Below are 14,624 nucleotides of genomic sequence, written 5' to 3'. Positions count from 1 at the left end.
AATGTTATAGATGGGTTTAGTTTTTTTTTTGTTGACATTAGATGACTTAGTTTATTGAGTTTTTTTTTTTAAATTTTTACTTTTATAAAGCTTAGGCTATTGAGGTTTTTTTTTTTTGTTGAAACTTGACCTTGACGTGGGAGCAACGACATTGATTTTTTTTTTTTTTTAGGTTACACTAAATATTCTTATAAATATAGAATGTATTATTATTAGTTATATCAGAATATTAATTGTATCAATTATATAAATTATTAGTATCTTTTATATTTAATCAGAGAATAATTAAACCTAACTCAATATCATTATATAAATACCTATTACTGTATTTTTTAGGTTATGACGCAAACTGAATAGCATACAGTCTCACCAACTTCTTTGCATAGTTTCTTCTTCGATGAGTGAGTTCTCAAAATTCTGTTATTTCAGTTTTCTTATTTCTACGTACTCTATATTAGATCAGACCATCACAATTCACAACCCCGGTTTCGAGAAATTGTTTGCTAATGCTATACAATCTCAATGCTTGTTAATTTTATAGAACTAGGTATTTTGTTTATAAAATCAGTTTTTATATTCATTCATTATATAAGCTTGGATTGAGTTTGTTTGGTTCAAAAAAACTGTTTCTACTTGCTGGAGTTGATATTTAAATTGGTCCGTGTTGGCGGGTTCGCTATGTCTGTATTTTCTTTTAGGACCACTTTTGTATTTGGATTGTCCAGAATATCCGTTTGGTTGATTTCGTGGTTTGACGGGGGTATTTTGTATTTCCTTTTATTTTTAGTTTAATATATCTAGAGTGTTGCACTGGTTTGCAAAATAATACTAATTATGTAATGTATTTTGTTGAATCAAATCAGTTGCTAAAATTAGTGTACCTATGTATTTCAGGTGCATTGCCTCTATTTTCAAACCCTACTATGGATAAAATGGATTGTGTTTTAGGGAGAGATCTCTACTTCGATATCATCAATGTGCTTGGAAGCGAGAAGGAACTACTAGAAACTGGATATCTAATTGATTGTCTACATAGGTCTACTATAGAGAGACGCGTCAATTTGGATATGTGTAGAGATGTATTTGTAAAACGTGTAGATCAATTTGTCAAGGATTTTCAGGGCCCAAAGATTGATTCTTTGATAGTAAATTTCCATTTAGATTGCGAACAAAGCAACACTATTGATCAATGGATACAATTTGCAATAGTAAAGGGAGTTGAAAGAATCGATTTACTCTTTCTAGGGAGGCCTTATGTGCATCGCACAAGTCGAAAGAAACATTATAAATTTGAGTTTGGATTATTTTCAGAGACTAATGCTTCAACTGTTAAGCATTTACGTCTTCAATACTGTCTTGTTTGCCATCCTATCAACTATGACTTTATTCCATTAAAAAATTTGAGATCTCTTTCACTTGAAAACACAAAGTTGGATGAAATGTTCATTGAAAGTTTATTATCGAATTGTCGACAGCTGGAAGAGCTTTGCTTAATTTTCTGTGAGTTCAACTCATCAATGCCGAAGATAGTAAGTTCATCCTTATGCCGTCTTAAGGTTCAAATGTGCTATTTCGTATCCAACATTTACCAGATCAATGTAAACTTGATTTTAGTGGATTGCCTTAAACTCACTTCACTAGAGTACATTGGAAGAGGTTTGGATACATTGAACTTTAATACTCCTACATTGAAGAGCATTGACTTCTTCACCTCATTGAAAGATCTTGATGCATTTGTTACTCTTTGTGCAACTTTTCCTGAACTTGAGATTTTGAACGTGAACATATTTTTTAAGGTGAGTTGTTTTATTTACTTTTACATTTTTTTGAATTTTGAATTATAGTTTAAACCTTAAATGTTATTGTTCAGGTTACAACTTCTTTGACAATAACTCAACCACTCAAACATCTTAAGCAATTGGACATTGTGGTTTTGTGCGCGTTCATCTTACCTAATGCAGAGTGTGATCTTTTGTGGATTTTAAATATCCTTCAAGCTTCTCCCCTTTTACAGAAACTTTCGATCATGGTGAGTGAACATATTTAATACAAATAATTTACTTTTTTTTTTTTTATTTACAGTTATCTCTTTCTAATTTTTATCAATGACCTTCGTAAAAAATTTATGCTTTTAACCTGGTGGGTTATGAAGTTAAAACACATGCAGTTTATTGCGCATGACTATCAATTATCTTTCAAAATCCAACTTTTTATTTTATTCCTCTGAGTAGTTGCATCTTTTCCATTGAAGTATTTTAATTTTACAATTATACAAACTTTTGTTATTAGTTTAGATAATTTTGTAAGATAAAGATAATTTTGTGGAGAAAGTGTCTCAAAAGTTTTTTTTTTTGGTATTCTGGTCCAAGTAATTCGAATGATGTACACAGTTTATTCGAATTATCTAATCAAATTTATAATCCAAAAAGTTACTAGATTTAATCTAATAGTAAGAAGTTTGAATAATATGAATGAGGTTCTGGCTGGGTTCGATCCTCTGTCCCTTTGAAAAAAAAAAATCAAATTTGTAAAATACATTTTAGGACATGGTCTCTATTTTTTTTTTGTTGGAGTGATTTTTCTTTGAAACCTGTTTGTATTTTTTGTTAAGACTCATTGATAATGGATTAAAGAGCTGCTATTTCTCCTTAGACGTAGGTCAATTTAAAATAACTTTGATGCGTTTGTTTCTCTACTTTTTTTTTATTTTTTAATTCTTTTAGTTGTGGTTGCCATTGTTATGAGTTCCTATTTCTTGTTTGATTTACAACAAAAGTGTTTAAATTCACAACAAATTTAATTTTGACAGGTTGCAGATCCAGAGTTCTCTAAAAATCAAAAAGATATTAGGGATGTTGAAATATTTTCTCATGACGAGATAAAAATTATTGAATTGAGAGGTTGTGTTGGCAATTGGTATGAAATTGAATTTATTATGAATGTTCTAAACTATGCTCACAAGCTTGAACAAATAGTTGTGAGTCCCTATTGGAGAGAAAGTGACACATTGGATTGGAAATCTAATCCTGTATGGTTTCAAAGTGGCAGGAAAAAGATGAGTGAACTTCTTCTAGATGAAAAAATGATAGGAAGAGAAAAACTTGTGCTCATGTAATATTGTTTTGTTTTTTTTTTCTTTCTTTGTTACTAAATTATAGAATATTATCAATATTGCTCAAAATTATTTCTTTTGGCTAAAAAATTTAGTGGTAGAATTTTACCTTTTTAAGATGAATAAGTGAGAGTATCAAGACGGAGAATCTAATCCCTGCCAATTACTGTTTGGATGTATCAATTTTTTTTTACTGTTTGTACTATCATATTTTATGTGCTTGATTATTTCCCCTGCTCATATATTTAATTTATCGTACCTTTTATGTGTTACCGAAAATAATTTATAGTACCTTTTATGTGTTTGAAGTATAGTTGTTTTTATGATATAATTGCTTTCAAGTTTCAACTATAATGGCACCTTTTCCTTTGCTAATTATATGCTATTTTATTATTTAAATTATACATATATTATACTACGTACATATATAAGAAATTGAAATGCTAAAATAGAGTTCTACGTACCTTCTACGTGACGTACGTCTACTATATGTCTCCAAAACAGCGTTTTAAAATTAATTTCATCAAGTAAAGTAATGTAATGTAATGAAATTACTTCTGACTAGTTTTCTTGTTGGTGTTCTAATTTCATAAGTTAAGAGCCAAATGAAAATGGAACTTGGAATCACCTACGTTTGCATATACCATTTATTTAATATATACCAATGAATTCAAATAGGGATGACAATGAGTAGGGTATGGGTAGGATACTATAGTACCCATCCCTATATCCGCGGATTGAAAAAATACTCGTACCCATCCCCATACCCGTGTGGGTAACAACTTTTGCCCCCGTCCCCATACCTTATGGGTATCTAGGTACCCGTACCCGTTACCCGCATTTTTACTAAAAATAAATTGATCAATTATAAAATATCATATAATTTTAATAGAATTAAAAAATTTTCAAAGATTTTAATATTGAGTAATGAAAATTATATACAAAATTATTACTAACTTTGTGTTAAAGTTCATATTTATGTTAAATATTCACATTATTTTTATATTATGTTATAAATAAACATTTTTATTAAAAATATGTAATAGTTTAGTAGAGTTGTATTGTTTTAAATTGATTTACATATATTATAATATAATAATATAAATAAAATAAATAAATATATATTATGCGGGTATGGGGCGGGGTGGGTACTAAGGTACCCGTACCCGCACCCATACCCTTTCATTTTTGCGGGTAATTACTCATACCCGTGCCCGTACCCAAAATGCAGGTTTTTTCCCTACCCATTGTGGGTAATTTTTGCGGGTACCCTCTGGGTATGGATCAAATTGTCATCCTAAATTCAAAGCTAAGCAATTAGAGCATAGACACACCAATCACCTACCTACTTATCAGCGTTAACTATAAGTTGGGGAAATATTTAATTAGTAATGCTTGGGAAAAAAATTCTCCACCCAACGTGATTTTGGATGTACACATTTTAAAATGAGTGTTTCATCATATTTTTGTTTTGACAAAAGTGTTCAACGTATTATGTAGATGATAGGGGAAGGTTTTGTGGAAGGTAGAGGTATTCTAATTAAATTAGTTCTTAGTAGTATTCTCTTTTTTTTATATATCATTCGTATAAAAAATTGGGTAAAGTGTGGATATGCAACCAAATGGGTTTCTTAGGGCGAACCAATGAATTATAGAAAGTTTTAAACATGAGATAGCAAGTTGCTTGCATCTCACTATCTACTAGACTCATTAGAAGGAAATTAGACTAAAGCTTCAAGTTCTGAGTTTGTAAAAGAAAAGAGGGTTTTAAAACCACAAAGCTCAAAGAACTACATTGTCAAATTAAAAGGTAGATTTGGAAAGATAACATGTGGCCAAGTAAATATAAAAATGTTTAAATGTATGTGGCTTAGAAGTGTAAATTTATTTCTAAAGTTATGGATAAAAATTAGAATAACCATTAAAAAAAGTAAATCATGTGTATTAATCATGTCCACTTACCATGATCGAAAGTTTCTGTAAAAGAGGAGAAGCTTGAAGGATGTTTAAAATTAACATAAGATCAAACTCCTCATACTCCTTACACTCGTAACTACTCTTCAATTAAGGTGTCCCAGGGAAAGTAAATCAAGAAATCCAATTGTTTAAGATATTTGAATGATTGAATAATTTTTAGGGAAGTTGTGATCTGAAAAAACAAAGACATGCAAGATTCAAATTATAATTCAAAAGACAAATAAGTGTAAAAAAAATAAATAACACACTTCCAACAATTTATGACTAACCATAGGAAATATTTTCAAACGCATAATCTCAAGTTGAGGAAAAGTTGCACATGGGGCAAATGCATTAAGATCTTCTTCATATATAATGGAGAAATTGATTCTCTTCAACACATTGGTATAAATGTTCAAGGTAGACAGATCGCCTCCAGAACATTCTAATGAAGTGAGTTCAAGGCAGTCTACCAACATTAATTTTATGTCTATGATGGCATTGTTGGATACCCTACATAAGCTTGACACATTGACATGATATAAGGATGAACTTATTATCTTTGGTACTGATGATTTGAACTCACAATCAACTAAGGAAAGCTCTTCAAGGAGTCGACAATTTGATAACAAATTTTCTATGAATATTTCATCCACTTTTACTTTTAAAAGTGAAAGAGATCTCAAATGTTTGAATGATTCAAAGTCACAATTGGTGGGATGAGAAACAAGACAACCTTCAAGACGTAAATGTTTTAGAGTTGAAGCATTAGTCTTCGAAAATATTTCGAAGGCAAATTTGTAAAGTTCGCCAAAATGGGTGTGAGGTATGTATAAAGGGCCTACCTTGAAATAGTAGATTGATTCTCTCTACTCCCCTTGCAATTGCAAAACTTATCCATTGATCAATACTACTTCTTTGTTCACAACTTAAACTGAAGTTCACCAAGAAAGAATCGATCTTTGTGCCAGGAAAATTCTTGAGAAATTGATCCACTCGTTTTACAAATTCATCCCTACTCACTTTCAGATCGATACATCTACTATCGACATCAATGAGATACCCGTTTTTTGTTAGTTCATCTTCACTTCCAAGCACACCATGGATATCAAAGTATATATCCCTCCTTAGACCCCAAAGCGTGCACCACCTTCTAGACAATATACTGGTTTTCAACAAATCTTTCATGGATAACCTTGTCAAGATATACGACAAGATTTCGTCTAGCAATTCACTAATGCAATCATCCATTTTACCCCGATCAAAGTTAGAAAATAGTGACAATGCACCTGAAAGATATTGGTAAAGTTTAATAATTTTTTGTAACTGCAATGAAAAGATGCAAAGTGAAAAAAAGAAATTAAGTTCTAATCCCAGTGTGAAATATGGAAATACATTAATAAATTTAAATATATTAATAAATATATTATAATTACATATGAATAAAAGACAAACGGACAACCATGTACGCCACTAGCTATTTTTGAATTGCAAAATCAATTATCTTAAAAACGAAATTCATATAACTCTAGGTGACACAAAACCGTTTTAAAATTGTTCTTTCTAAGTAAACCAATTTTGGTAACTAAATAAAAATAAAAATTGATAGAACAGGGATAGATAATTATTTCCAACTAAACCAATTACAACATAGTTTTGAGAGATGAGAAGTGACTCACCGAAAGAAGTAGTTGGATCAAACAGTGAGAAATTCATAACGAGAATAAGGAGGAGGAACCTTTTTACTAATTTACTTTGCAGAGGCGGCACTACTTTCAGTGTTATTCAGTCTTTTTTAATCATTAGTGTTTAATGAAAGGATTTAATTGATATCACTGACGGTGTAAAATAGTTTTACACTGTCAACCAATACCAACCATATTTTCTACCACATCACCCCACTTCATCCCACTTTCTTGACATGACATGGCAAAATGATGGTTACTTATTGGCCGATCGTGTAAAACTATTTTACACCGTCAGTGCATGTCAATTAAACTCTCAAAGAAAATAACTATGTTAAATGTGTTTTCTTGGTCTGTGTAATTTTTTCAAAGTGTTCCTTATAATAAGGATCGGAGGAATTAATTTTTTTTTCTTCTGAACAATGGAATATAACTTTAAGGCAAAAGATATTAATTTGCTAACTATTTTTTTTATCTTCTAAAACCAAGAAAATGTAGGTTTTGCTTTTATCTTAGGTCTTTTACTTTCAATTTCTTTCTATTCAAGTGGTGTACTAATTATCACTATTGTATAAGTTTTACAGAACAATGGAATATACTTTTACGGTAAAAAATCAACGGGAGCTTGTGCTACCCAACCGTTTTATGCAGGAGAAGGCTCTCGGATCAGTCTTGTGTTTGTATATCGACGCAGATGCCATTGATACATATTTTCTCGAACTGGAAGCGGCTGAGTTTGCTAATGCAAATGACTATTACTTGATTTTTCTTTTGGAAGATCCCGATGATAATTGATGGAAGTAATTGATGTGAATTTGAATAATGTTTGTCGCTTCACCTATTTAAAAAATCACAAAAAAAAGAAGAGAGTGCCGGTTTTGTGGAAGAAAAAAAAAAAAGAGTGCCGGTTTTGTGGAAAACAATGTCAGGTTAGATTAGATTGATTAGTACTTAAAAAAAAAAGGAAAAAGGAAAAAGGAAAAAGGAAAAAATATAGATTAGTAGTTATATAATTCTTAGGTTTCTATTACTATAATTTGCATAGTATATGATGATGATAATGTAAAAATACAATAGATGTACAAAATTTATATTACAGTACAATAAAACAAAACCGGCCTCTTTTACAAATATTATACTTGTTCCTTCTTTGTTTTTTTGGTAGAATTTACTTAAAAATGATGATTTAAAGGAAAATACTAACTAATATTTCGAGGCATTAGTTAAAGAAATTAAAAATACTATAATCTTCTTAGAACTTATGTAGTTAACATATTTAAAATATAAAAGAGAGTTTTTCAATTATGTGTAAATTTGCACATGTTAAAAAGTTAAGGTTTAATTGCAGTTTTGACCCCCAAGTTTTACAATTGTGCGATTTTGGCCCCTAAAGTTTTAATTGTGCGATTTTAACCCCCTAAGTTTGACAATTGTGCGATTTTGGCCCCTCAAGTTTACCCCCTTTTGCATTTGCTAGTCCCCCGTTGACTTTTTGAAACTTGGGGGGCCATAACTGCACAATTAGAAAATTACGGTGAATCGCCGTGATTCTAGCATATTGATGAAATATTTCGCAAGTGCACGAAAATCACGTAGTAATAAAAAAATATCGATCCACAGGGATTGTGTGATCAAACTAGTCGAATCGTGTTCATAGACATTATACAGAAAATACACATAAATTGGGGGTATGTTGAGTAATGAATTGCTAGAAAACGTGCTTTGATATAATGGAAAAGCGAGGTAGAATCATCGGAATCGTCTAGTCTATAGTTAAACCACATGCAATCTACTATATCATAGGAATTTACTCAAGTGTTCACAACTAGATCGACAAATTAGTGAATCGCAATCTCTTGTCAAAATCCACTCTATTCATTGTCGATACTCCCCCGATCTCTCGGGCGGAAGCTACCTACAACGAATGATATTAACGCGCGTCAATCGTTCGCTACACTCTATGCCTCAATCTCTCGACCGGAGACACTCGAGTGCTCAATGCAACTCAGTTCAGAAATTAAATCAATACTCTCGCACGTGACTTAACTCGAAATCATTATAACACTAATGAAGGATTATAAAGCATTAAAAACAGATTTGCATTGGATGAACACTATAAAGAGAGTAAATTCTTACAACATTTGTAGATTAAATTCAGCTGAACTACATCCTAAACTATCCTAGATTCTACCTCCAAAGGAGCTTAGCTCCTCATCGTGCTTCGTTCGCTTCCTCGCTTCACCGCCATGGCTTGTGGATCCATGCTCTCGATGTGCTTGGAGCTATCCTCTGGAGTCTTGAATCGCGATCTTGAAGTTCCAAAACCCAGAATGTAGATCAATTTTGCAGAATTTTTCCAACCCGCAAACAGAATTATGCAGAAAATATATATACAGAAGGCAACCACGCCGCGCGCCAGATCTATCACGCCGCGCGTGGTTGCAAATCCATCAACTACGCCGCGCGTGGTAACAGAATCACGCGGCGCGTGATCAAGTCAGAGAGCAATCTTCTTCTTCAGCAAAGCTTCACGCCGCGCGTGGTAAGGCATCACGCCGCGCGTGATCAGAGTGAAAATCTTGGCTCCCTGTGAGCTCCATCACGCGGCGCGTGATGGGCTACGCCCCCAGCGTAGTGAAAATCATTCATTTCCTGCAGTTTTTCCTGTTTTCTTGCAAAACAAGTAATCAAGCTAATGGTTAGATTTCTCTTATATTTATTGCTAAAAACCTACTAAAATGCATCTAATGTTGCTAAAATAGGCATGGATTAGAGAGTGTGACGATTTGTCATCACAACCCCAAACTTAAACCTTTCCTTGTCCTCAAGGAAACAACTTTTACCTCAAGCTTTTGTGTCAAGACCTTGGCATTTTCCTTAAATTCACTCGAATCATACATACGTGAGACTCACCTGATGATCAATGATTCACCTGCAAACAATGCTCAATTGCACAACCGTTCCCGCAAGACATTTTCAAGTAGTTCACACTTTTCGACCAAGGCTCTATGATTTCATCACACTACTCACATGCACTCTTCAGTTTTTGGTAATTCGCTCAAATCAACACATCAATGCAAGTCAACAATAATTTTGCAAGTAGTCTAAGAATTCATTCGGTTCACCTTGTGCACACACATTAGAGGTCTTTTAGGGTTATAGCGTGGCATGGCTAGGGTGGATGGTGACATTTTTGGATAAGTAGTAGAAAAACTTGGAGTTAGATCCCCCTATGGTCAACATTTTCATAAACCAAACCCCTTTTTGAAATATAGTGGACTAGAGAACTTTTCCAAAACATCAAACAAAGTTTTGCAATTCTTTTGAATTCAAGGCTATCACTTCTTTTCTCTATTTTTTTTTTTTTTTTTTTTCATTCCTTCATCTTTTTTTTTTTCATTTTCTAACTTTTTCTTCCTTCAAAATGACTAAAAGCCTTGCAACTTTTGAAATTTTTCAAATCAAAACTTTTATAAGTTCTCTAGTACCCTCACCCCAAACTTTATTTGTTGCTAATTCCAAAGAGCAACCCCAAACTTAGTGGTGAGCAATGCGCATCAACCACTAATTAGGTGCCTAACCTCCAAGAAAGTCATTCCTTTTTTCAACAAAAATTTCTTTAAGGTTTTGCAAAAATAACATTTTCTTTTTCAGCTCAAATTGGTTAAGCAAAGGATAATTATATGTAAGGGTGGATAGAAAGGCTCAAAGGTACCAAGAAACATGCCTCGTGTGTGCTACAAAAGTACCAATCAAATACAAAGACGACAAGCAAAATCGAGAGACAATACATGAGTGGATATCACACATAGAAGAAAAAGGAGTGTTTGGCTCAATACCTCTCGGTTGGGTCGAATCAAAGAACCGGTCAAAAAGTGTGCGTTCCCTTCCTTTGCCTCTTGATCACATGAGTGCAACAAGCTATTGCACTGCAAGTTTCACATATCACACACGGAGAAAATCAAGTAATTGATACTCAAGTAACTAGAAAGAACATGCCAAAATATTGAAACAAACTCTAGAAGTAAAAACCATTCCACAATCAAACAAAAGAAGATTCAAATTTAGAGTACACAATTAAAATATCCAGCTAATATCCAAGCAACATCAGAATATTATTACAAACCAAGCAAATAAAAGACAATGAAGTAAAGATAGAGACAGAGTAGTAGAATAGTAGCAGCAGCAGCAGTAGAACATCATCACCAACAACGTCAAACCGCGTCATCCGGTTGGCCAGTGAAGTAGTTTGTGAACGGGCTATTCAAATTCAAATTCAGCCCATCCACATCCAGCATTTCCCTCTCCATAGCAGCGGCCTCATCCTGCTCAACCCGGCGTCGCCTCTCGATCTCAGCCAACTCAGAAGCTCTCAAGCCAGAATTATAAGCTTGTCTGGCCTGGAATGATGTCAGCTCCCTCGCCTGATGCGCCTCCCAATCAGTATCAACGGGATACAAAGTCCCAAAAGTAGGAGGAGGGAAGGTAGACCGGTAAGTCATCGCCTCGGTGTACATGGAAGAGGCGGTATCAAAGTAAAGATTAGGCAGCCCGGAATATTGAGAAATTTCCATTTGATGCAACATAGAAGCAAGCTGATTCATATCATGAGAGTAACGAGGAGGGTCCTGAGCCGGTATATCGTGATACTCATGTACCGGATCCCCCTGTTGATCCGGATGGTTACCCTCTTCAAACCGGTTAATCTCTTCTTCTTCTCTCAAAGCTTCCTCCCTTGCAGCATTCCCCTCACCTCGGGGCACAATAGGACCTCTCTCAAACTTTTTGATGAAGTATGATAAAGACAATGGACGGACGGGATGAAGATCACCTTCTTGCACATTCATGGGAACATTATTCGCCCTACACAAAGCAGCGATGAGATTACAATGTCCCAAAGTAAAAGTAGGATTCGGATGATTGGCTATTTCATGAAGATCCTTTTGTAACCAATATCCCAGATTAATATACTTCCCTTCAACCAACAACCGGACCGCGTGCGCATTATCAAGCTGAATTTCTGAATTGTTAACTACAACCCTAACATTCTTCAACCAAAATTCACCCCAAGCTCGGTGAACGGGATTAAAACTTGTTAAGCTCAACCTTCTAGGGAGGGAAGCTGCTGAGTGGGCTAGCCACATTGCTCCCGGACGACACACTATATTCTTTAGTTCCTCCCTAACTTCGATTCCACTCTTGTCAATCCTCTCTCTATCACGCAAGAGTTCACACACTCCTCCAGCAGCACAACCAAGCAGATTGTTTATAGTTTCAAACGAATAACTCACCTTAACACCCCTAACCACAGAAACATACTCCGGAAACATTGGTTGATCCGGTAAATAGGCATTTGCAAAGAACTCCCTAGCCCACATCTGATTTCCAGGATTCACTTCATCTTTAATCATCAATTTATTAAATCTCTCCCATCCCCTAGACTTTATCTCATTCCCTAACTCAGCTACACCCTTCAACAAATCCTCCCCAAAACCCTTCTCTTGATTAATAGTAAAGGTTCGAATTTGTGAGTACCTTTTCTCATGAACTTCACTGATGAAGTGGGGATGAACCTGTGGCCGAGTGACATGGCTCCGGCGCGGAGGAGATGCTTGAGCAGACCGAGAGGATTGGCCCTTGCTTGCACTCATCTTTGTTCTTGGTTTCTTCGGAGGCTCTTGTGGTGGGTTAGCATCACTCTTCTTCTTTCCCTTTCCGGTTAGCCGTGTCAACATCTTGATATTGTAAGGAGTGAAATGGGTTAATTAGGGAAAATGGTGAAATGAGGAATTGGAAGTGGAATTAGAGTGGGTGATATGAGTGGTATGTGAATGTGAAGGAGTGGGGTGATTGGAGGTGATTAGAAGTGAAATTGGACAAGTTTGGAAGATGAAAATGGGTTAACAATGGAGTTTTTCGTGTGGGAGACCGTGTGAATTGATGATGGGATGGATGGAGTAGTTGAAAAGATGCAGAAATTCAAATTTTACACGCTTTCCTGTGTAACCACGCCGTGCGTGACCCCTGCTACGCCGCGCGTAGTACTAATTGTAACGGTCAAGAACTCCTTTCAAACCGACCATGCCGCGCGTAATCACCATCACGCGGCGCGTAATCAATTAGTCAGAGACTCCATATTTCTCCAGTTTTCACGCAGCGCGTGATATACCCCTACGCCGCGCGTGACCCCTTCTGAAAACTTCTTCCTCTGTGATGAAGGATCACGCCGCGCGTGATTGTACTGCGCCCCCGGCGTGGTAGAATTCTGTTCTGCCCTGTTTTGCTTCCGTCCTTGCTTCTGCTGCACACCTACCTACATACTTCAAAAACAAAGCAACTAAAACATTAGAAACCGTTGGGTTGCCTCCCAACCAGCGCTTGTTTAACGTCCCGATGCTTGACGTTCCATACCCCTAGGGGTTAAGGAAAAGAAGTGCCACCATGTGGCAAGTAGTGTGCATTCCAAGGTAACTTAAGAGCATCTTTCACAATATGATCATAAACCTGGATTTTAAAACATTGTGGGTCTCCATCATCACACTCCATCTTGTCAAAGACATTGAATGTAACCTGCTGATCATCGGTCCTTAGCATAAGTTCGCCCATCTCTACATCGATTAGGGCACGGCTAGTTGCTAAGAAGGGTCTACCAAGTAGCAAAGGTTCCCACTCCCTAGTTTCTTCTATGTCTAAGACCACAAAATCTGCGGGAAACACAAACCCAGCAACCTTAACCAAAACATCGTGGAGAATACCTTCCGGATACACAACCGATCTATCCGCCAAAGAGAGACTCATCTTTGTCGGCTTTGCTACCGCTCCCGGTATCTTCTTCATCATTGATAACGGCATTAGGTTAATGCTAGCACCCAAATCACACAAAGCTTTTTCAATAGTGAGCGTTCCAATGGAACATGGAATTGTAAAGCTCCCCGGATCTTTCTTTTTCTGAGGTAGCTTCCGTTGAATGAGGGCGCTGCACTCTTCCGTCATACTTACCATTTCATCATCTAATGGTTTTCTTTTTTTTGTGAGCAGCTCCTTCAAAAACTTTGCATAACTCGGCATTTGCTCCAAAGCCTCAACTAAAGGTATAGCCATCTCAAGCTTGTTCAACACCTTCATGAACTTCTTGAACTCCTTCTCCCGCTCAAGATTCTTCACTTTCTTTCTCCTAGGAAAAGGCATCCTAGCATATGGCGATTCATCAACTCCTTTACCTTTCTCACCCTTCTTACTCTCTTTTTCCTTTATCTCCCTCTGTTTTTCGACTTCTTCTTTCTCATCCTCACTAATCTCAACTTCTTTAGACACATTTTCCTTTTCTACTTCTCCCTCATATCTCTCATTTTCAACTACAACTTCTTGCTTATTTTCAACTTCTCCCTCAATGACCTTCTTTTTCAAGGGCTTCTCCACAGCTGGCCTTTCCGGTATCTCTCTACTCCTCAAAGTGATTCCATTGCAAGTTTCATTTTTCGGATTATCATGAGTGTTTCCACCGAAACCTCCTTGGTTTTGCAACATAGAAAACTGTCTTGACAGCTGACCCATTTGCACCTCAAGGTTCTTTATAGAAGCTTCATGATTCTTGTTAGAGGTTGCTTGACTCGATTTCATCGCTTCAAAGTTGCTTTGGGTCATGAGCATGAACTGATTTAGAGTCTCTTCCATCCTTGATGGAGGCCTTTGCTGCTGTTGCGGTGCACCTTGACCTTGCATACCATTCCCCCACCCGGAACCGTTGTTATTATTGTTGTACGGCTTCCGGAAATTGGCTAAGTAGCGAGCCTCCTCTGAACCCTCCGGGAAGCATCCGCCATTAGGGTGGTCCTGCAAACAAAAATCACAGCGCACATTGTCAATTTTAC

The 14,624-nt window shown here is 35.7% G+C and overlaps 1 protein-coding gene and 1 pseudogene across 1 annotated transcript; one reads left to right on the top strand and one right to left on the bottom strand.

The window, feature by feature from the left end:
• Positions 1–923: 923 nt before the first annotated feature.
• On the top strand, positions 924–3,115 carry LOC123888993. The gene is made up of 3 exons (XM_045938164.1): positions 924–1,796; positions 1,871–2,029; positions 2,810–3,115. Exons 1-3 carry the CDS (start codon positions 924–926, stop codon positions 3,113–3,115), a joined length of 1,338 nt encoding a protein of 445 aa, XP_045794120.1.
• Positions 3,116–4,833: 1,718 nt separating this feature from the next.
• Positions 4,834–6,319, bottom strand: LOC123888989 (annotated as a pseudogene).
• Between the last annotated feature and the right edge of the window lie 8,305 nt (positions 6,320–14,624).

Source organism: Trifolium pratense, linkage group LG6 (assembly GCF_020283565.1).
Source record: "Trifolium pratense cultivar HEN17-A07 linkage group LG6, ARS_RC_1.1, whole genome shotgun sequence".
NCBI classification, from domain to species: Eukaryota; Viridiplantae; Streptophyta; class Magnoliopsida; order Fabales; family Fabaceae; genus Trifolium; species Trifolium pratense.
Note: the sequence above shows the minus strand (reverse complement) of the source record. Positions and strands in the feature narration are given on the sequence as shown.